At 54.7% G+C, this 22907-nt stretch overlaps 2 protein-coding genes across 16 annotated transcripts; one reads left to right on the top strand and one right to left on the bottom strand.

Annotated features, from left to right (window-relative positions):
• On the top strand, positions 1 to 3591 carry BBLN (bublin coiled coil protein). The gene is made up of 2 exons (XM_069582310.1): positions 1 to 296; positions 3112 to 3591. Exons 1-2 carry the CDS (start codon positions 218 to 220, stop codon positions 3282 to 3284), a joined length of 252 nt encoding a protein of 83 aa, XP_069438411.1. The 5' UTR covers positions 1 to 217; the 3' UTR covers positions 3285 to 3591.
• A 983-nt stretch (positions 3592 to 4574) lies between these two features.
• CIZ1 (CDKN1A interacting zinc finger protein 1) lies at positions 4575 to 22907 on the bottom strand. Of its 15 annotated transcripts, none has more exons than XM_069582296.1 (17): positions 22751 to 22907; positions 21678 to 21810; positions 21333 to 21448; positions 19793 to 19864; positions 17349 to 17578; positions 15043 to 15136; positions 14728 to 14860; positions 13618 to 14222; positions 13252 to 13373; positions 12056 to 12253; positions 11182 to 11306; positions 8614 to 8701; positions 8008 to 8121; positions 7661 to 7810; positions 5618 to 5687; positions 5293 to 5414; positions 4575 to 4918 (listed from the first exon to the last, which is right to left on the bottom strand). In XM_069582296.1, exons 2-17 carry the CDS (start codon positions 21803 to 21805, stop codon positions 4703 to 4705), a joined length of 2583 nt encoding a protein of 860 aa, XP_069438397.1. In that variant the 5' UTR covers positions 21806 to 21810; positions 22751 to 22907; the 3' UTR covers positions 4575 to 4702. The 15 variants fall into 15 exon arrangements, with proteins under 15 accessions (XP_069438397.1, XP_069438403.1, XP_069438398.1 ...); XM_069582302.1 differs by having other exon boundaries at positions 14728 to 14836; positions 22751 to 22889; XM_069582297.1 differs by having other exon boundaries at positions 22777 to 22883.

The raw sequence follows: 22907 nt of genomic DNA, 5'->3' as shown, positions 1-22907 counted from the left end.
GGGGTTCTGGAGGCAGGGCACAGTGGAGGCGGAGCTCTAGCCTCCGGGCTCCGCCTTAGGGGCGGATCCCGGCCGCCCCGGCGCGTTCCGCCGCGGCGTTCCACCCTTCCGGCTCGGAGTTCCATTCACCGCCTCCGCCTTCCGCCCCGCGCCGTCTGTCGGCTAGACCATCGCCGCGTTCCATCGTCGCGCGGCCCTTGCGGCGCCCGAGCCCGCAATGTCGGGCCCCAACGGGGACCTGGGCACGCCGGTGGAGGCGGGCGCGGAAGGCGAGGAAGACGGCTTCGGGGAAGCAGGTGACGCGGGGTGGGGTGGGCTGGGCTGGGCTGGGCTGGGCTGGCGGGAGCTGCTGAAGCTACGTTTGGTTTCTCGGGGATGTCCTCCTGGGAGGGGGAATCGGGGCCGGCAAGAAACTGCAGCGCCCTCCCATCCCCCGCCCCAGGGAGGGTCCGGAGCTGCAGGCGCTTTCCTGAAATTCCGGGCGAGCACCTGCGAGCTGGCCTCTGGAAACCGCAGCCCTGGAGAACTGTGGTCAGCCGAGCCTGTTTTACAGATGAGGAAACTGAGGCCGCTTCAGGATCATTCGCTTTTGGCGGCGGGGGAGTGGATTAAAACCTGCTTCAGCCACCTCTTTCAGCCCCTGTGGAGATGGGGACTCCTAAGGGGGCGGAGCTGGGCGTGGACCCTCCTGGGTTAGGCTTATCTGGAGGCTTATCTGGGTGGGCGTGTTGCCCTGCTGAGTCAGCATCCCTAGCCACCTTTTCTGGTAGTGGTCTGGAGCCCTGGCGAATGTGACTTGCTTACCCAGCATCATGTTGCCTGCACAGCACTGCGCGGGGGAAGGGGTGGGGGTGGGTAAGGAGGCTGGGTAAGGAGAAAGATCAGCTCCCTTCTCACCTTCTGGAGACTCAGTTTCCCCATCTGTAAAATAAGAATAATGGTTTAGTGTCCCCCTACGTTGAAATGTATCAGGATTAAATGAGAAAACGAATGAATAGTAGGCTCCAAGCATGCAAGAGTTCTGTAAATGGTTAGTCCCTTTAGTGTAATAAAGATTAGTGTATTAACTCAGAGGTCAGGACTTAGTAAATGCGGGGTAAGTATAGACTCTGCTTTTGGCTTTGTTTTGGGTAACAGCTTTATTGAGCGGTAAACACTATACAATTAACTCATTTAAATTGTACAGTTCAATGGGTTTTAGGATATTCACAGTTGTGCACCCATCCATCAAGACCACAATAGTTTTAGAACACTTCCTCACTCAAGATCTAGAGTGAATGGGGTAAGCTGTGGGCTGCCGGGTTCCCCCTTCCACTGCTGGTGAAGAGCAGCCAGGTGAAGTGCTGGGAGCTGTGATGGGCCATCCGGAAGGACCTCCCAGGAGTCATGTTGAGTGGAAGTTGGCAGATTGACAGGATTTAGGACATAGAGGAGGAGGGTGTCCTCAACGGAAGGCAAAGACTTGGAACTGAGAGGTACCCTTGACACTTAACTCAGACAAAGCCCGGCCCTGGGAGTGGAGACACCCGCCTCCCCCAGCCTCCTCTCCACTTGGGTCTCTTAACCAGAATATGAAACGTTGCTAATAGAGACCATCTACTAAGTGCTTGCTGTGGCCAGACCCTGAGTTCTTAATATATGTATTTGATGTATCACAATAACCCACTTTGTCCCCTTTTCCCAGAAAAGTGCAGTAACTTGCTGGGATGCAGCGGAACTGGGACTGAAACCCAAGGGCCCTTGCTCCACTAGCACCACCAACCAGCTGCAGGATCCTAGGCAGGTCTCTTCCTTCTGGGACCTCAGTTTCCCTGTTTGTACCACAAGGGAGTTGGACTCTAAGATCCAATAGAGGCTTTCCAGGACTCTGTCCACTGTGAGTTAGGACAACTCTGAGCAATGGGTACCCTTCCCCCAGAAGGCAGACACCTTTGCACCCTTATCCCAGACACTCTTTTCTGATGCTGGCCATTCCCACACACTGCCAGCCACTTCCCCTTTGTCCCAAGCTGGCAGCTGAGTGTATCTGAGTCATGGGCTGGCTCAGAACTGGGTCCCGCAGTGGGCACAGGCCCAGACCTTGGCTCCTAAGAGACACTGTGTTGCTGAGAGAGGCAGGTCAGAAGTGTCAGTGGAGGACAGAGTGATGGTTTCTGATGGAGACCAGGGAAGGCTTCTTGGAAGAAGAGGCATTTGGAGCTGGTCCTTGAATGGCTGTTGTGGTTGAAGCATTCAGGGTGGCAGGGTCAGTTGAGAAAAGGCAGAAGGCTGGAAAGTCAGGCTCCATTCATTCATCCATTCATTCAACAAACGCTCACTGTGTGACAGTGAGGGCCCTGGGGGACGGCAATGGACACAAGCCCCCTCTCGCAGAGCACTCACTACCGGCTGGGGGAGACAGACCGGCACCCGATCACAGCAGTCGAGCCGGAGGTGAAGGCCACGGAGCTGTGAGAGCAGGGGGTCAGGAATAGAGGCCTGACTCAGGCTGGGGTGACAGCCGCGCTGACACTCGAAGGATGGGTGGGGCTCCCCCAGGAGAAGAGGAGGGAAGGAAGACACGACACAGCACACTCCAGGAAGAGGCCACAGCAGGTTCAAGGGGCCTGAGATGGGCAAAGGCAGGAGTGAGAGAAGGGAGCAGGCAGGGGAGCCGGGGTGAGAGAAGGGAGCAGGGCCTGGGAGGCTGCCAGGAGCCCTGTTCTAAGGGCAGGGGGGCCGGGCAGGGGGGCCAGGCAGGGCTAGGGAGTAGGGTCTGCCTGGGGACAGAGGCCTGCATTGCCCGACTCAGGCGCATGGGCTCTGGCCTCTAGGCAGTTGATGCAGGAAGTAGAGAGACTCGGAACCTGGCAGGACTTCCCAGGCTGGACACTGTCTGCCTGACCTCCCTATGACCACCCTAACCCTAGAAAAAGATGGCACACTAAGCTATTTCTCCAATGCCTTTCTTTCGATATACACCCATTTTCCAGATGGTGACAGTGAGGCTCAAGGAGTAGGGACTTGCCTGAAGCCCTTTTAGAGACAGGTTGGCACATGGTGGTGGTGGGGAGGGTGCCTGTGAGCCCTGAGGCAATATGGGACCTTGACTGTCTTTCCCCTTCCTTCCAGAATACGCCGCTATCAACTCCATGTTGGACCAGATCAACTCCTGTCTGGACCACCTGGAGGAGAAGAATGACCACCTCCATGCCCGCCTCCAGGAACTGCTTGAATCCAACCGGCAGACGCGCCTTGAGTTCCAGCAGCAGCTTGGGGAGACCCCCAGCGATGCCAGCCCCTAGGCTCTGGGAGCCCCCAGCCAGGCCCCAACCCTGCCTTGCTGGGTCAGGCTCTGGCCTGAACACTCACCACCTGGCTTAGATACCTTCTCAAGGGCTGGCCAACAGATCTCCTGGGGGTTCTGCCTGCCTAGGCCACCTTTCTGGTACTTCCTTTGGTGTGCCTAGGCCAGCCCCCACCTCCCAGCATACCCTCTTGGAGCCAGGTGTGGGCCAGTGGCTCACCCACCATGCCTGCCTGTCCAACTCCTGGATGCTCCCCACTCTGCCCAGGCCTTGAGTGTCTACATTAAACGGGTCTCCAACACCACTGCGCTTCCTCTCTCTTCTGTATCCTGGGATGAGGACCCCAGTGGCTGCCAGAGGTGAACAGGGCAGTGGAGGCATTGATCACATGGGTGGGATTCTTGGCCTTCTTGTATTTCTGGGCACAGAGGTGCAGGTGAGGTCAGGGCTTCCTCCCAACTGGATATGCTCCTGGCCATGCTCCTGGCCAGAGGTTGCTCCCCTAGGCCAGCTGAGATAGCATCAGCCATGCTGTGTGACCCTGGGTGATGTGCTCAGCTTCTCTGGGCTCTAGGGCCTTTCACCAAGACAACCAACACCAAGACATGCTGTGCAGCCTTGGGTTCTGCCTCTGGCTCTTGACCCTCAGTCTTGGTCCTCAGTCTCCCCATCTGGCCAGTCACAGGGCTGGGCTGGTTGTCTGTCTCTAAGGGTCCTTCCAGATGGGGAAGTAGAACTAAAGAGCTTGCTCAGCTAGGGCCTCACTCACTGATGATTCATCATAAGGTCTCCTGACAAGAAGGGTGGTGCCTCTGCTAATGAACATGAACTTGGAGCCAGAGGGCCTGAGCAGTGAGGACCCCCTACTCCCACACCAACTTTGGTAAGGTCCAGCTGGAGAGAGGCCAGGATGGGGGTCCAGAGGTCAGGCTTGGGGTCAAATCCTGGCCTGTCACCAGATCTATGACCTTGTGCAGGCACTGAACCTTGCTAGGCCTCAGTTTCTTCATCTGTAAATTGGGTATAACAACAAGACTTCCCTCCTGGGGACACTGTGAAGATTAAATGAGATCTTACTTGAAGGTAGTACTTTCCAAGCTTGGGTACATGTTTAAGAGAGAAACTGAGGCTCAGGAGGTGAAACACCTCATAATCCCAGAGTCCCTGGTGAGGGACCCTGTCTTCAGATTTCCAGTTGTGCCTCCTCACTACCTGCAAAGGCTGGGTGCCAGCTGGGGCCCCCCTCTTCCCCTATCCATGCAGACAGAAGTGCTGGTGGAGACTATACAAGCCAAACTACCTTCCTTTATTGGATTTTCAGTAAAAATACCAACCATGTCACAGTCTCCACACAGACTCCTAAAAAGCATAGCCGATTGGGACTGAGATGGGGCAGGCATAGGGTGCTTCCTCCATCAGGTTCTGAGGCGTCTGGAGCGCCGGGGCAGTGGGGGCCGAGGGGGTGTGGGCGTCACCTTGCTGGGGTTTTTGGCTGTGTCCTGGGTGCTGGGCTGGCTGGGTGCACGGCCGCCAGAGGTGAACAGAGCCGTCAGGGCATTCCGGGCGTTGATGGCACACCGGCGGCTCACGGGCCTGGTGGTGGGGCTGGGTTTCTTGGCCTTCTTGTATTTCTAGACACAGAGAGTGCAGGTGAGGTCCGGGCTTCCTCCCCACCTGGTGTGCTTCTGGCCATGGCTGCTTCCCTGGCCCCGCTGAGACAATGTTGGACATGCTGTGTGACCCTGTGTGACGTGCTCAGCCTCTTTGGGCAGACCTCTAGTGCTAATCCTCTGGCCCTCAGCACCACCCGCTCCAGAACAATTGCAAAAAGACGTTGGCCCCAGCCTGGTTCGGATTCCCTTTGTGGGTAGAGCCTCTCGTTGGGGGCTGTGCCCAGGGGCTGAGGCCAAGCCTACGAGGGAGGTGGCCACCGGCTCTTCCCATCAGCTCAGACAGAGTCTGACCCCCCTGGGCAGGGCGGAGCGGGGCGGGAGGCCAGACTCACCTGCAGGTTCTCGAAGTGGGCCAAGGACTTGCAGTGGGAGAGCTGCGCCCCAGAGTTGCTGTGGTAGAACTTGTGGCAGACGCGGCAGACATAGCCCATCACGGGCACCAGGAAGTCCACCCCTGAAGCACAGCAGGGTCTAAGCGCTCACATCCCCACGCCAGCCTGGTGCCTGCCCTGCCCCCGCACCTAGGGGCCTGTCCTCCCCTAATACCCTCCAGGTGGGGAAAGACCAGGACGAGGGGACAGGCTGCCTGGCCAGGATGCTGTGACTGGGACCCGAGGCCCACCACTCCTGCAGGTGGGGTCAGGGCTGGGGTCTTACCGTATGCGGTGTTGGGGCTGTAGGTCTCCGAGCCTTTCCACTCTTCTATGGATATGTCTCTGGATCTCATCTGGAAACACACCAGTGTGGGCCCCGGTTGGTCCTGGCTTCCCTTAGTCTCCTCCTAACATAGGCGGGGCCTGGAACCCACCCATGCTCTTCAATGCCAGCCCCTTGATTTTCAGGAGGAGGTTATGGGCGGCATCCTCTAAGCCTTTGCCCATGCTGGTCCTGTCCCCCAGAGTGCCCTTCCTAATCTACACTTTCCAGGTGCAGCTCAATCCGTTCCCTCTGGGAAGCCCTCCTGTTCCCACAGCGGCCATAATCCATGCCCAACACATCACATGTGGCATTTCACTGAATCCTTGTAACAACTTTCTGTGGTTCACTCATTTCACATATGAGGAAACCAAGGCCCAGGCTCATTAACTCACTTGCCCAGGGTCACCCAGCTGGTTGATGGAGGAGTAGGGTAGTGAACCCTGGTGAACCCCAAGCCCTGGTTAGCCTTTACCATGAACCCCTGCCAGCTCCTAGAGGCTGCAGAGACCACAGTCTTGGGGGGGGAGTGGTTTCAAGTGATCACCTGCTCGACACGAGCCCCTTCCAGACAAGGCCATGCCTAGCAGTGCCCTCCACCACTTACCAGGCAAACAAACGCAGCCTCTAAAAATGATGACCACCCCCAAGGCTGTGGCCCTTCCTTACAGTCTGAGTTGGGACTATTACTTCTAAGCAGAGAAAATGGAGGCTTAGAGAAACCAACGCCAGGGTCATGCCACTACTGATTTCTGAGCAGCAAAACTGGCATCACCCCAATTTGTTTAGGGCTGGAGGCCACGCCTGCAACCCTCCATCCACAGCCCCTCTGTGCATGCCCTCTCTGGCAGCCCCCTCACCGCTCTGGACTGTGACTGGCAAGCTCTATGAGGACAGGGGCCAGGTCTTGGTCCCGGTTATTCCTGGTATCCAGGACCAGGGCCTGGCCCAGAACAGGTGCTCTGGAAACACCTGTTAAACTGAAAAGCTCCTCCAGCTCCTCACTCATGGGAGACAGCAGAGCTGATGTATTCTAAGCACAGGCTGTGGAGTCTCGCTGCCTCGCATCCAAATGGGTGAGACTCTGCCAGGAAAGTGCCTGGTTACACACCTAGCATATAGTAAGCGCTCAACAAATGTTGACTGTGGGGGTTCCCTGATACCCTAGCAGCTGGAATTCCAGGCATTCACTGCCATGGCTCAGGTTCAATCCCTGCTCAGGGAACTGAGATCCCACAAGCCATGTGGCATGGCTAAAAAAAAAAAAACAATGTTGAGAGCTTCCCTAGTGGCTCAGTGATAAAAAAATCCGCCTGTCAATGCAGGAGACACGGGTTTGATCCCTGGTCCAGGGAAATCCCACATGCCGAGGAGCAACTAAGCCTGCATGCCACAACTGCTGAAGCCCTAGCGCTCTAGAGCCCATGCTCTGCAGCGAGAGAAGCCACTGCAATGAGGTGCCTGTGCCCCCAACCAGAGAGTAGCCCCACTCGCCACAACCAGAGAAAGCCTGTGCGGCAGTGCAGACCCAGAGCAGGCAAAAATTAATCAATAAATAAAATTATTTTAAAAATTGGGCAATCTGGCAAGCTTTCTCTGTAAAGAACTTGATAATAAGTACTTAAAGTTGACTGCTCTCGCCACCATCATCACCTTCATCACCTTTCACTGACTTTCCTGTGTGTACCATGTAGCTCCCCTCTCCGTGTCTCTGCGATGCTATTCTCTTGGCCTAGGATGCCTTTCTCTTCCGCAACACAAGAAAAAATTTCAGGCAGGCTTTCAGGACCTTGCGTATTTCACCTGCCATCCCACTGTCGTCATGATACAGATTTACACATTGTCATATTGAAGATAGTTCCTAATAATACTAGATTGTGGCATGTCTTTGTGCTTGCAAATACCAGCACAGTGTCTCCTGGCCCCTGGGAGGTGGGGGGAGGTCTCTCCTGGTCTGGGAATCCAGCCTCCAGCCTCCTTTCCACACCCTCTCTCCCCAAGCACCTGCTTGCGGAATTCCTCCTCAACCTCGATCTCTTCTTCCTCCTCGTCATCCTCCTCCTCTTCTTCATCGCCTTCAAAGCAGCCCACAGCGTCCACTGTGATGAAGAGGTCCTCGTCTTGGCTGGCTACATCCTTCTCCAGTGTCTTCAGCTTCCCGGGGTGGGTAAGGGCTCAGGTCAGCTCTGGGCAGCCACAATGCGACACCCCAACCACCTCACACCCCAGAGAGCTCCAATCCCTCCAGCCCTGCTATGAATTTGGACTGGAATACACCTCAGCTTGCTGTGTGGCCTTGCCCAGGCTCTGTACCGCTCTGGGCCCCTGTCCTCTGAGGGAGCTGGAGTTACCTCCTTGGCTTTGTCTTTATGGCCCTGGGACTTCACGTGCTCCACAAACTTGCGGGGGGTCTTGAAGTAGCGGTTGCAAATGGTGCAGAAAGGTCGCAGGGATTGTTTGGCGAGCTGAGGAATGGAAGGCAGGCCCAGTGGGCAGTGGAGGTGGGCAGCGTCCCCAGGTGCAGCTGGGCAGGGCCCAGCAAGATGCCACCTCCCACCTGCAGGCCTCAGGTGTGCTACCTCCAGTCTCAGGGTTAGGGTTAGAGTTAGGCCACTCTGCAATCAGCAGACTGTGCTCCATGGAACACAGGCAAACACAAGATGGGATGGCGATGGTAACAGAGAGACAGGAAAGTCAGAAGACTGAGAGGGCAGACGCCAGAGGACCCCATAAGCCCTGAGGCTGAATGCGGGGTGAGATGGTGCCTCGCCCACACTGGACAGATGGGGAAACTGAAGCCCAGAGAGGAAACGTGACTGACTCATCACGAGCTACAGCCATGCAGGGACAAAGACTGACGTTCACCTCCTGCTTCCAACCTGGGCTCCCTCCTCCCCAGCCCTGGGCCTGGAGACCGCACACGGGGTGCCTTTGCAGCCAGCAGGGGGGCCCGGTACCTTGTGGCCCTGCGTCCTACGGTGCTGGATCAGGTCCCCCATGTAGTAGAGCTGGCAGGTGTTGCACCAGCGCCTGGGTGGCGGCTCTCTGATGACAATCAAATCAAGTACAGTGTGACATTGCATTCTTGCTGGAAAGACAGCTGCTCTTCCGGACGCTCCATAAATGGAACGCAAGTCCAAAAGAATCGGGTTTTTTTTTTTTTTTTTTTTGAAACTTAACAAATGGCTTCTAGGGTTTGTCTAGAAGAATGCTTAAGAATAAGAGAGAAAACTTGAGGGGAGGGATGAGATTTAGAAGCACTGGGGACACCAGGAGGCCACCAGGACAGGTGACAGAACTGAAAATATCTGGCCTTGAGAACTCCTCTTTATCCTTCGTCTATCCTTGGACGCCCTGTCTTTCCCAGAGCTTGTCTGAGCCCTTCCCCAATTCCAGGACCTGTCTCCATGCCTGTTAAGTCAGGCCCCACTCTGGGACCCCCAAAGTCCCACTGCCATAACATTGTCCACAATGGAGTGGGAGGACCTGATTCCCTTTCTGCCCTCACTGGACTGTGAGTTCTGGGAGGCCAGGACCTCACCCTAGCATCCCTGGGGTCTGGCAGGGGATCAGTCCAGAGCTTCTGACTGTGAGGGAAGGACAGACAGCCCAAAGGAAGGACTGCTGCATTCTGGCCGGGGCCAAGTCAGGATCCAGCAGTGTCAGGAAGCAGTGCAGCGAACCTTCTCCACCTGAAGCTTGTTTACAGCTTGGGCTACAGCCCTGCATTCTGCCGCAAGGTCTATTTTTATATAGTCAAACTCATTCTGCAAATGCAATTTTGGATCCTGTTTGGTCCTGACATTGCAGCATGCATATGTTTCCACACTGTCAGCAATTCCCTGCCGTTGTCCTATATATTATTAGTTCTCCCACCAAGTGGAAGAACTGATCTAAGTCCCTAGTTTGGGATATTTTAGATCATTTCCAAGTAAATTTTTTTGCATGAACTCTGCAAGGAACATCTCTGTGTCACCTTTCTCCTCGTTTTATGCTTATTTGGCCCAAGTGTAACTCCTAGGTCAGCAAGCCAGGGGAGGCTTAAGGGTGAAGAACATCCTACAGAGCCACAGGGAAGTTCCTCTTGAACTGAGAACCAGCTAACAGAGACACAGCCTTTGGAGAGACCTCCCCGTCACTCAGGGAATGCAAGCAGAGGCCACCCAAGGGCCTTTCCTGTCCCCTCACCCCACCCAGGGAGCTGCAAGCTGTGACTCTCTGTAAATCCTCATGGCGGAGCCCCTGACCACTGTCTCAGGGCCTATCCGACCAGGGAAAGGATATGATTTGGCCTCCACAGGACTCATTTCTTATTTTTTTAAGATTTTTTTTTTTTTTTGGATGTGGATCATTTCTAAAGTCTTTGTTAAATTTGTTACAATTTTCTGTTTTACGTTTTGGTTTTTTAGCCACAAGGCACATGGGATCTTAGTTCCCCAACCAGGGATTGAACCCACACCCTCTGCACTGGGAGGTGAAATCTTATCCACTGGACAACCAGGGAAGTCTGCTGTTCTGGTTTTAATTCTGAACTAGCTGTTAACATTATGAAATTGGGAGATTCACATTCAAATCGGTTTCTACATGCTTCTGAGAAGCCAGGAAATCTGGAGCTGAGTGGCAGCTGTTTGGTGAGACAGAGCCCATGTCCCCTAGGGTGGACGGAGCCAATGCCAGCTTGTTTCCCTCACTGCTGACGCCTCCCAGCTCCTGCAGGCCTCAGTGGTTGCCCGCTGAGCATCCCCAGAACCAATCCCAGACTCCGGAGGGCTGACATTTCTAATGGAGCAAGCCCCCATGACTAAGAAAGGAGGAAACCCAGGGAAGTTCTAATCTCAGGCCATGAGATGAGCAGGTCCTGCCTGACCATCAGGCCCTGTGGTTGCAGGCAGCACATATGCCAGGGGAGTGGGGGTCTCTGTGCCACAACCCAATTCTCTCCCACATAGGGGGTCAAACTGTTCCTGCCTGGATGGAGCCTAAAGAGACTGTCTAGGGGCTTCCCTGCTGGCCCAGGGGTTAAGAATCCACCTGCCAATGCAGGGGACACAGGTTCAATCTCTGATCCAGGAACTAAGATCCCACAGGCCATGGAGCAACCAAGCCCGCGAGCCACAACTACTGAAGCTGGCATGCTCTAGGGAATCTGCGCTCTGCAGTTTGAGAAGCCACCGCAACGAGAAGCCAGTACTCCACAGCTAGAGAGTAGCCCCACTTGGTGCAATTAGAGAAAGTCTGTACGCAGCAACAAAGACCTAGCACAGCCAAAAATAAATAAAATTTTTCTATAAAAACACAGAGGCTGTCTAGTTCATGAGTTCCTGCCTTACATCCCTCGTCAGGCCATTTTACAGATAAGGAAAACTGAGGGCCAAGGCCACACAATTAGTGAAGAAGTACTCGGGAGAGGGCAATCTTAATCCCTTAAGACCTTGTGGATGGTAGATCAGGGACCCCCTCCACCTGGGCTGGGGAAACCACTGCCCCCTCTCCACAGTCCAGAGCTTCTGGGACACCCCACTCACTCATCCTCTCTCTCCAGGACGTCCCGGGGCACAGGCAGCAGGGACAGCAGGTAGGCTTGGCTCATGTGCTGGATCTCACCGAGCCGCTGCTGGTGCTGGGCTCCCAACATGTGCTCCTGGAACTCCTGCAGCAGGCGGGAGCAAGGAAGGGGCGTGAGGAGTGAGCCCCTGAACACTGGGGCTAGAGGAGGCCTCCAACCTGGGCTTTCTGGACACCCCACTGCCACCGGGAGGACCCTTCTCTTACAACCCTGTATGGGCCAGAGAAGGATGGTAAACTGAGGCCCAGAGTGAGCACACACCAGCCAGAGCCTCTGCTCCCGCTGGAGACCAAGAGCACCTCCGAGGTGAGGAGCAGAGTGATCAAATTCCAGGTTCCCGTGGCTCTGCTCAGGCCAGGCACAGAGGGGCAGCGCTACCAACAGTGACGTAATCACACCAGTGTGATGCTGTTCTTAAGGCTGTACTCGCTCTGGGCCAGCCCAGGGACTTGTGACTTCAATGTCAAGTTGCTGAATCCCCAGAACCCTTCTGGGAGGTAGTTTTTCTTTTTCTAGAGGTGGGTTCTAAATGTTTCTTCTGACGCATGCAGAAACCGAGGCACCAGTGCCTCAGTTTGGAAGGTGAAATTCACCTTCCAAAACTCACATAGCCGGTCAGGGCTGATTTGCACCAGGTCCACCCAACTCTGAAATCCTGCCCCCTTGGCTGGTCCAGAGATGTTCTGTGAACTAAGGTACAGCTGCCAGAGGTGGGGCTTGGGGGCCCAAGTGGACACAGAGGCAGCCCCCCGGAAAGGCAGGCTGGGCATCACATACAGACCCCAAACCCTCCACCCGCCCACGAGGTCTCCCACCCACCCACTGGAGGGTACCTGCTGGCTGCTGCAGCCGGCCTTGCAGATGTAGCAGAAGAACTGAAGGGCCTGCTTAGAGGGCGTGCTGGCCGCCGTAGGGGTGGCAGAGGTGGAGTCGCCGGCCCGGGGCCCGGGTGTGAGGGGCACGGTGCTAAAGGCCCGGCTGTCGCTGCTCTGCAGGATGGTGACCTTCAGGGAGCCCCCGGCCCCCCACACCTGCACGGGAGCAGGAGCAGAGCTGCCACCAGCTGGGCGCTTATGGTTGGTCAGCCTTGTGCCAAACTTCTAGGAGCCCTCCTGACAGTGCATTTTACAGGCAGGAAAACTGAGGCTCTGAGCCATTAGGTGATCACCCAGGCTCGCTCAGCCAGGCAGCACCGCAGTCAGGATTCAAAAACCCAGGTCCCCCTCAGTTCCCCCTGCCTCCTGTGACAGCTGGAGAAACGAAGATGCAAGGAAAGGAAGGGGGCTTGGCCACAGTTATACCATAAGGTTCCCCAGGTGGCGCTAGTGGTAAAGAACCCGCTTGCCAATGCAGGAGACATAAGAGATGCAGGTTCGAGAAGATCCCCTGGAGGAGGGCATGGCTACCCACTCCAACATTCTTGTCTGGGGAATCCTATGGACAGAGGAGCCTGGTGGGCTGCAGTCCATGGGGTCGCTAAGAGTCAGACACAACTGAGCGACTTCATTTTCACTTTCATGCATTGGAGAAGGAAATGGCAACCCACTCCAGGGTTCTTGCCTGGAGAATCCCAGGAACGGGGAAGCCTGGTGGGCTGCCGTCTATGGGGTCGCACAGAGTCAGACACGGCTGAAGTGACTTAGCAGCAGCGGCACACAGAGTAGAAGCCAGGACTGGGCCCCGGGCCCCAGACACAGGCTTCCACACCACGCTCTCTCTGCTGGAGCAATGTAACCCATGTGGGGGCTCTGAGCACTCTAGTTTTGGGATGAGCAAGCTGGAAGGGACCCTTATCACCAAAAGTGCCTCTAGATTGTCAGAGCAAAGGAATGTAAAGGCCCACATGAGAGCTGATGAACACTGTCAAACCCAGTCTGGTCTGCCCACAAACCCAGGAGGAGGGCTGCCATCACATTTCACAGGAGGGGAAACACCAGGGGATCCCAGGTAGGCGGGGCATGGCTGGGGCAGAAGGAGGCTCTCCCACCACTGGGCGCACCGTGCGGTCCTCATCAGCATCTCTACCCACCCCCAGCATCTCTCTCGCTCTTTTTTCACATTCTGCCACATCCAGGCCACCGGTCAGCTCCTCCTGGCTCTCCTCCATGCTGACCTGGGCACCCCTGGGCTCTGGCGGGGCCTCCTCTGGGCCTGAAATGACAGGGGCATGCTCCATTTCCCACGGTCCATCTCTCACCGGGGCACTGAGGGATGTGGGCCTGAGAGCTACTTTCTCTGCCCATGGCCAGGGCCTTGAAGCCTCCAGTGCACGTGGACCAGAACCCTGGATCCAAGCCCAACCCTCAGTCCCAGGGTGGACAGTGCTGGGGGAGGAGTGGGGTCCCAGCAGAGCAAGTCCCATCACCGGGCCAGCTGGGAGTCACTGCTCACTTACCTGCTCTAGCTTCTACTGTATCAGGCAATGTTTCCAGTGCTGTGGAGCGAACCGGAACTGGGGCTTTCTCCAACGCTGACACCGATGCCTGTGGCTGAGTCTGAGGCCGTCCCTGGGCCGGTTCTGGTGGCTGCACCAGTAACTGACCCAGAGGTTGCTTGGGTGGCTGCTCCGGCGGCTGGAGCCTCGGCTGTGCCTCCATCTGGACCTGTGGGTACGTCTGCGTCTGTGCCTGCTTCTGTAGCAGCGGCTGCACGTGCCTGGGGGGCTGGGGCTGCACCTGTCTCCGTGGCTCTGCCTCCTTCTGCAGCTGTCGCTGCACCTGCTGCGGTGCTAAGTGCTCTGGAGAGGTCTGCGTTTGTGCCTGCTTCTGCAGCTTTGGCTGCACCTGGGCATTTACGGGGTGCGTCTGTGGCTGGGTCTGTGGCTGCACCTCGGCTGTGATCTGCAGGACCCGGGGCTGAAATTGTGGCTGTACTTGGGCTTCCAGGGGCTCAGGCAGTAGCTCGGGTGTCTGTGTCTGCTTGGGTGCCATCATCCGGGTCTGCAGCTGGACCTCTGCCTGCAGCTGCCCTGGGGGCCCCTTCTCTGTGGGCTCCTCTGAGCTGGGAAGGGTCAGAAGATCATATTCATGTCTGCCAACTGGCCCCAGGGGCTCCCAAGAAAGGCCTTGACCTAGGCTCCAGTCTTGGCTCTGCCATGTACAAGCTGGGACCTAGGCAAGCCCCTTCGGCTCTCCAGACCCCAGCTTCCTCTAAGCAAACTGATCACTTGCTCCCACCTCCCACAGCTTACTAGTACGTACTCAAGGCCCTGGAAGCCTGCCTACCCTCTGGCCATGCTCTGAGGTTCCAGGTACACATTTTCACCCCTCCACAATGGCCCCCTCACCTCACTGTGGCCCAGTCACAGTGAAGAAGCCAGAGTCCATTTGGCCAAGGGCCTCCCCAGGTAAGACGCAAATTAGATTTGACCTCCCCCCACGCCAGAAATCAAGGTCCTTGCCTTGTTCCCTTGAAGGATCTCACCCCACCTACCCCTACCCTTTGCCTTCTCAGGAATGAGGGTATAGAACACCTGGGAACCAGGCAGGTTTTCAGCCTCAATTACCTCTTTGACTTTTTAGCTGGTGGCTCAGAGGCTTCACAAGACTCAGGCTCAAGTGCTGGAGTGCGTTTCTCCTTAGTGATGTCATCTGGGCACTGGGGAGGTTCTTGGTCTGGGATGGAGGGCAGGTGAGAGACTGCCATGGCAGGTGGAGCATGTTTGAGCTCCCCGTTCCAGGAGGTGGGACCTGGGCTCACAATTCCCCCCGCCCCCTATAAGAGCCTTGCCTCCCAGATCTGCCTCCAAGGCTGCCCCCGCACCCACCTCCCCCCAACCCACGTCCCTCCAAAGGACCAGCACCTTCCCTCTCTCCCTCACCTTCTGGTGTGCCTGTCCTGGTCTCTGCAGCTTCTTCAGACCCCTCTGGGGGGTCTGACTTGTCTTCCACAGGCATCGTCTGAGAAGAAGAATCCTACTTCCTTTCAGAAACCATTTCTGATATCTGCCACCCACCCTAGAAAATATCCCCTTGCCCAAGAGTGGCTCCAACATATAGGCTCCAGGGGATGAAGGAGCCTGGCCCCAGAGCTGCCAAGGGAAGACCCTAAACACCCCGGGAATCATGTCCAGGGGTGCCATCTAGCTGCCAGCCTGTTAAGTAAATGCAGGTTTGGGCGACGCAATACTTTCTCCAAGTCCATGATGCTGCCCCGATTCCTTACCCTCTTCATGAAGCAGCCAGAGGGACCCTTCTCAAATGCAGACCTGATCATGCCTCTTGTCCCTTTCAGGCTGAGACCCTGCCATGACTTCCCATAGCCCTGGACTATTCCTTCCTTACCCCAAGCCTGAAACTAACTCCCCTCTCCAGGCCACTGCACAGTCTGGCCCCTACCTCAGGTCTGACCCTCCAGCCTCAGCCCTCATGCTCCATCTCCTCTCTGTGTCCACACTAGCCTCTCTGCCTCCCCAAAGCCCTGGGCCTTGTCCCAGAGCCTCAAAGGCGCTTCTTGCAGGAAGCCCTCCTAACCCACAGTACAGGTTCCCCGGGGCCTTGGACTTCCTTTTTGCGGCATTTCCCACGGCCATCATTCATCGGCTGGAGAATTATGTATATTAAGGTCTCATCATCACTACCACCCTCCTCCCAGCCCAGGATCTCCAGGAGAGCTGGGCCAGATGCCTTCTCTGCCCCAGAGAGTCCTCTGCTGGGCCTTAACAGACATCTGCTAGGTGAACACAGTTCCAGATGGCTCCAGGGTACCCCAGGGAGCCCCAGGGGTCCACCTGCCGCTTCCCTCCCTCCTACTAAGCCCAAGGGACCAGCGGTCAGTGGAAACACGCACCACTTCAGGGCTCCACGCCCTTCGCAAACTACCCAGCTCTCACCCTGCATGGCACAGGCACTGGTCTGAGAGTCAGGAGGGCCAGGCTCAGTCTGTGCAGCCCAGGACAATCTCCACCCTCCTCTCTGAGCCTCTGTCTTCCCATATGTAAAATGGGGCAAGGAGGTAAGCACTAGACAGGACCATGTTTGGACAGGCTCAACTGGAAGGTCAGAGGCTGTGACCCCTCTCTGGAGGGAAATGCCTCACCTGTGGATGTGGGTGGTGTCAGAGCCAGAAAAGGGGTGCTGCCCCCTCTCCCAGTTGGGGTGCTCTCAGGAGTGTGGTATGTGTGAGGAGCTGTCTAGACATCTGGGGACAGGACAGACATAGGGAGCATATTATTTCCTTTGAAAACCTCCCTGGTTCTTCCTGCTCAAGTCAGGGAGAGCTCACTAAAGGCTCAGAAACTTCAGCTGGCAACAGAGTAGAGTTCAGGATTTTATAACATTGTTTTACCCCAATCACTTTTCTTTTACTTCTATGCTTGGGGATTAATTCAGAGTTATTGTTACTGTGTTGCTTTTTTAAAAAATTTCAGATAGGGATTGTTTCTTTTTTAAATAAATGTAACAGAAAAGCAGTGTTCATTTAAAGCTACACTACCCTAGACAGTAGCCAGTAGGTACATGTGCCTGACTTTCAAGCACTGGAATTGCTACGAGCTGAGTCGAGATGTAAGCATAAAATATATACCAATTTTAAAGAATTAGTATTAAAAAAAAAAACCTCAAAAGAATAAAAAATACCTTGTTCATTTTTTTATATCGATTACATGTTGAAATGATCATTTTTATTATATTAGGTTAAATACAATATGTGAGTAAAGTTAATTTTGCCTGTTTCTTTTTACTTTGTTACTGTGATTACCAGAAATTTTTAAATTACATGTGTGGCTCACATTTAATTTCCACTGGGGAGTGCTGATTTAAAGAAAGTTGGTAAAATATACCTACAATGAATACAGTATTATATGTCAATTACACCTCAGTCTTTTCAAAAAGAGAATTGTTAGCAAACAGTATTAGTAGATAATAGAAATGGTAAATAAAAAGGGAATAAATAGTTTGAGTGGTGTTCGGATGTAGCAAAAATCACTTTGGGGTTCAGAAATATTTAAAGTTTTAGAAACACTAGACAAGTCTAACTCTCCCCCCTATCATTTTACTGATAAGGAAACTGAGGCACAGAGAGGGCTAGGATCAGCCCCAAGGCCAGTGTGAGCTGGAGGGGGTGCTGGTGGATCCCCAGATATGTCCTCTCCCATCCACACCTGCTCCGTACCCAGACAACACTCACCTTGCGATTGGGGGTCGTAGAGGAGGAGGTCCGGGCCTGTTTCTGGGGGGTCCGCCCTGAAAGGTTGAGCTGAGAGGGGTTGATGGGGACCCCGACGGGAGGAGGGCCCAGCAGGGACTGCCGAGTGGCCTGAGGAAAGAACTGCTGGAGATTTGGGGTGGCCAGCTGTGGGGGTGTGAGGCTGGGGGGTGTCAGGTTGGGGGTGGCCAGGTTGTAGCCACGGAGGTTACCTGTGGGTGAAAAGAGGGCAGAAGGGGGATTACAACTGTGGTCGGGTAGTAAAGATTAGGGTCAGGGATCAGTGCCCCCAAGCATCATGGGGGCATCAGGGATAACTTCAAAGGGACCCTTCCCACCCAAGGGCAGCCAGAGGGGAAGAGATGAGAACCGAAGGCCCAGTCCCACCTGAAGCACTGGTGAGAGGGGGCTTTCGGGCTGGTTTTCTGCTCCAGCTTGTGAGGGAAGGGGCCCTTTTCCCTCCTCAAATGCCTCCCTCGTCAGTGGCTTGGGCACACCCAGAAACTCCGCTCACCCTCAGGCATGCTTTAGGGTACACTTTCAGGTATATAAAAGATTCAGCACAGCACCCAAAGGGAGAACCAGCAAGATGATTGGTCTCTGGAATAACAAGATAACTCTCCTACCAACACCAGCTACCCATCATCAAAAGTCCCCTGAGGACCTCGCTGGAAGTCCAGGAGCTAAGACTCCACGTTCCCAATGCAGGGGGCCTGGGTTCCATCCCTGCTCAGGGAACTAGATCCCACAGGCCACAGCTAAGACCTGGTGCTGCCAAATACATAAATAAATATTTTTTTAAAAGGAAATGTCTTTTGGTGACCGGGCACTTGCTAAAAACAACCTTAGTCACACCACCCAGCCACCATCAGGGTAACTATTATCGTCTCTACTGATGATAAAACAGAGACACAAAGTGAAGGAGCTGCGTGTCCAGGATCTCCGGGGGCGGCACTGCTGCCCACTCACCAGCTCCCAGGTAGGGCTCTGGGGGTCCTCCTGACTCCCCTCTAGCCTCACCCTCCCCCATGTGAGCCAACACCATTTCTCTTAACCCTGACTCTTACCCTTCTCAGTCTAGCCTGACTCCCCTTCACATCTCCACTCCTATGGCCCCTCTTCCTTCCAAAGCCATTTCATCCCACGCGTGAATTTCAGCCACAGTCTTTGTGCTGTGATCCTTCTAAAAACCACATTCTGACTTTGCCCCTCCCTCTGCTGGACCCTTCCATAGCTTCCTGATGCTCAGGAAGGAAGCCCACTCCTCACTCTGCAAGGCCAGCCCTGCTCCCCTCGACTCCCTCTCTTGCAGTTCTCTCACACACACCCTCTGTGCTGCAGCCACATGCTCCTGTGCATGGGTCTGCCTCAAACAAGCCTGGGTCTGCCTGCCTCTGGGCCTTTGCACATGCTCTTCCTTCTGCTTGGAGTGTTCTGCCTCTGCATAACCAGCCATCCTTCATTCCTCCCTTTAGGTGATTCTCCTTTGAGAGGGCTTCTCAGACCTTCTCTCTGTCCCTAGAAACCCAGCTTCCCTGTTTCCAGGCGAGCTGCACAATTTCCTTGTCTGCTTCCCATTGTCCACCACTTAACCACCTGGGAACTCCTTAAGGGCAGGCACTTCATCTGACCCAGAGCACTGGGGAAGTATCTGATCCAATAAAGGACAGTTTAAATCCTTGCCCCAGTGCTGGGATGGGAAACCCAGGGGTTACAGGCATGTATGGACTTCCCTGGTGGCTCAGACGGTAAAGCGTCTGTCTACAATGCAGGAGACCTGGGTTTGAGCCCTGGGTTGGGACGATCCCCTGGAGAAGGAAATGGCAATCCACTCCAGTACTGTTGCCTGGAAAATCCCATGGACAGAGGAGCCTGGTACGCTACAGTCTATGGGGTGGCAAAGAGTTGGACACGACTGAGCAACTTCACTTCATGGGTCAGACGTGCTGGGAGAAATGGTTCAAATGCAGGCTCTACAGTAAAAATTCTGTGACCCTGAGCAAATAAGTTTCCCTCTCTTAGCCTCAGTTCCCTCATATGTAAAATGGGTATAGTAATAGTGCTTGACTCACAATGTTTCATGAGGATTCAGTGAAATATGTAAGTGTGCCTGGTATTTACTAAGCATTTTGTGCACATTAACTTAAACACATATACACATATGTGCAGAGAGAACGCCAGCCAGCTCTTAAACAGTGAGATAAAAGATGGCACACTCTAAAAGAGAAATGGACAAAGAACATGGACAAGTCACAAAATGAATTACAAATGTTCAGCAGACACAGAGAAAATGTTCAAGCGCACTAAGAAATGTAAACTAAAAGCACTCCAAGAAATGTAAACTAAAGCATTAGTGATATAGCTTTTTTGCCAAGCAAATTAGATTAGATGTATATATACATATATATTAGAAAAGAGTATAATACCCAGTGTTGCCGTGGGCATGGTGAAACTGGCACTGTCATACGTGGCTGGTGGCATTGCAAACTGGTCCAGTCCTTTGGGAAAGCAATTTGGTAATACTTATCAAGAACCATAAAACACCCATCCTCCCTGACCCAGTCATTCTACTTTTGGGAATCCATTCCAGGAAAATATTCTCAAACATGATATTCACTCCATTATTTAAAGCAGCAAAAAAGAAAAGCAAAAAGAAAGAAGTAGAAGGAAACAGCTGAGAAAGTTTAGGAACATGAGGGCACACACCTCCAGAGGAATGTTAAACAGCTGTTAAAAAGAATCTTTATAGAGACTGTCAAATCATACGTAAATGAACATGCCATTCTGCTCAGTGAAAAACAAACAAAATACGACTTTTCATGTATATCAGTAATCACAGTCATATATAAAGCCTCAATTCTGTGCCTACAAAAAAAAATGGGAGGAAATATACCAACACTTTAATGGGTGTTCTTTTTCTTTAGAAGTGAGTCTACATATGATTTGGATTTTCTTGTCCTTTTTAAAACATTTCTTTTGCTCTTTGAAGAGTGTGACTTTTAAAATGAGAAAGGAAAGAGTGAAAAAAAAAAGTAAACATTGTGGGTTTCTGTATGTGGTCTTATCTCTCTATCCATCCCTCTACAATTTATAAGCCGGCTCCCAGGATGATCCACACCCAAGTGGCCACGGGAGGGCTGAAGAGTGACAACATCACATCTTCTGACCTGGCTGTATACCCTGCTGGGAGGCAGGAGAGCCTGGTGTCTCAGAACAAAGCTCTGTAGTAAGACCTCTAGTCAACACCTGGTCCTCAGTTCCTTCATCTGTAAAATGGGGCCATGAGTGTATCTCCCCTTAGGGTTGTCAGCAGAGTCAAGAAACTGGATTTGTAAGGGGCTCAGCACAGTGCTCAGCTCTGAAGGACCAGTCAGCATGTCACAGCTACCCTGTGGGAGGGGCTAGGTCTGAAGAAGAGATGGCTCCATGTCTCTGGACCTCTGCCTCCTCCCACAGTGGCTGAAATATTGGGAGCAGCATTATGGAAAGAAAAGCTGAAAGACTGCTCTCCACATGGAGAAACCCGGGGGGAAGGCACGGGCTTAATGCAGAGGGCTAGAGACACCTACTCAGAGATCCAAGGGCCAGGAGGCCCAGGCCTCCATCTAGCTCAGCCATTGCTGATGCTGTGTGACCCAGGGTGAATGACTTCCCTTCTCTGGACCTCAGTGTCTTCATCTGTCAAACAGGATGCAAAGGAGGGTGGTCAAAATAGATCTTTCCATCCATCATATCATCTAATCTCTCAATGTCAGCAAAATATGTGCTGAGCAGCGCCCACAGAGCTAGCACCATGGCCAAGGGCAGGCCTCTGTGATCAGACAGACCTGCAGTCAGCTGAGCAACCTAGGGACTTCCACCTCCCAGAGCCTCAGTATCCTCATCTGTAAACTGGGATATTGACAGTAGCTCCCTCTCAGAGTTGCTGTGTGGCTTGGATGAGATTCAGTGAGCCCGCAGCCATACCTTGTAACTGCTGCAGAAGCAAAGCTCTCTGCAGCACAGAGCCGTTGAGGAGGGAGGTGGGGCTGGTCCCCTGGAGAGTCAGGAGCTGCTGCTGTGGCTGCTGCTGGGGGAGCCCCCTGTGGGTTAAGAGCGGGGGTCAGAGGGTCATGGGGAGAGGCAGACCCTCCCTCTTTTCTGACCTCCCTCCCCTCCATTCTCTGCCCCTCTCTACTGCAGAGGATCTCCTTGGAGTGGGAATTGATGACCTCCAGGGCTCAGACAGGGCTGCCCCTGGGCGAAAGGGCTGGAAGGGGGCGACTCCAAGGCACGGGCCAGAGTCACCCAGCCCTCCAATGGGCAGCTCACCTGCTGACGGTCATGGGCAGTGGGGCCTGCGGTGGGGACTGCTGGAGCAGCTGCTGAAGCTGCAGCAATTGCTGCTGTTGAAGCTGCTGCTGCTGGAGCTGCTGGAACTGCTGCTGCTGGTTGAACATGGTGGCTGCGAGAAGGGAGGGAGTCAGGTCGGATGGATCCCGGTCGCCCAGCTCCAGCCCGCGGCCCTCGTGCGCTGCAGACTAAGCTACATGGCTACCCTCCGGGTCAGGCCCAGAGCGCGCCACGCGTGCGCTCTGTCCCTTCAATACTCCCCCAATCCCACCAGCCGCGAGGTTTAACCACCCTCCCGCCAAAGTGAAGTGAAAAGTGAAGTCGCTCAGTCGTGTCCGACTCTTTGCGACCCCATGGACTGTAGCCTACCAGGCTCCTTTGTCCATGGGGTTTTCCAAGCAACAGTACTGGAGTAGATTGCCATTTGCTTCTCCAGGAGATCTTCCCGACCCAGGGATCGAACCCAGGTCTCCCGCATTGTAGACAGACGCTTATACCGTCTAAGCCACCAGGGAAGTCCCACCTTCCCGCCAAATGCCTCCAAATCTTCCCAACAGTTCCTCCTCCAAACGCCCAATCCCGCCCTCCGTCTCGATTCTCCGCTCCAGTCCCTCCAGGAGCGGCGCCTGACACTGATACACCTCCCACCCCACCCTTCGGCCTTTCTTTAGGCCAATCACGTGCAGAACAAGCCAAGCCTCGTGCCATTCACACCCCTCTGATGCTCCCACCCCGTCCCGGGTGCGCGCGTTCTGTCAATAACATCACCCCACCCCCACCCTGCTGCCACCTTTGACTGTCTTCCGCGAACAAAGTAGGAGGAAGGCTTCCCTCCACTCTAATCCAACCGCCGCCCCCACCCCCGCCATTCCACCAGCCTCTTCCTCTACGGACAGATTCAGCATCACATCCAAATGCGGTGTCCCCACCTGCCCACGAAGCCCGCAGTCTCCATCCGAGTGGCCTCCGGGTCCTCGGCCGTCCCCCCGAACAGTGCCCGACCCGCGCACTTCGTCCCCGCCCCGGGAACCTCACTGCCAACCTCCGCTCACCCGCTCTGCCCTCTCGTAGCCCTCACCGGCGGGGCGGGGTGGGCCGGGCCGGGCAGCTCCGGCTCGCGGCTCCGCGGGTCCCCGTGTCTCCCCGAGGCTCCGCCCCGGCCTATCCACTCGGAGGGTCGGTCTGCGGGCCGGGCCCGGGCAGCGCCCC

Source organism: Ovis canadensis, chromosome 3 (genome assembly GCF_042477335.2).
Source record: "Ovis canadensis isolate MfBH-ARS-UI-01 breed Bighorn chromosome 3, ARS-UI_OviCan_v2, whole genome shotgun sequence".
In the NCBI taxonomy this organism is placed as follows: Eukaryota; Metazoa; Chordata; class Mammalia; order Artiodactyla; family Bovidae; genus Ovis; species Ovis canadensis.
The sequence above is the reverse complement of the archived record's forward strand: the minus strand, read 5'-3'. Positions and strand labels throughout refer to the sequence as shown.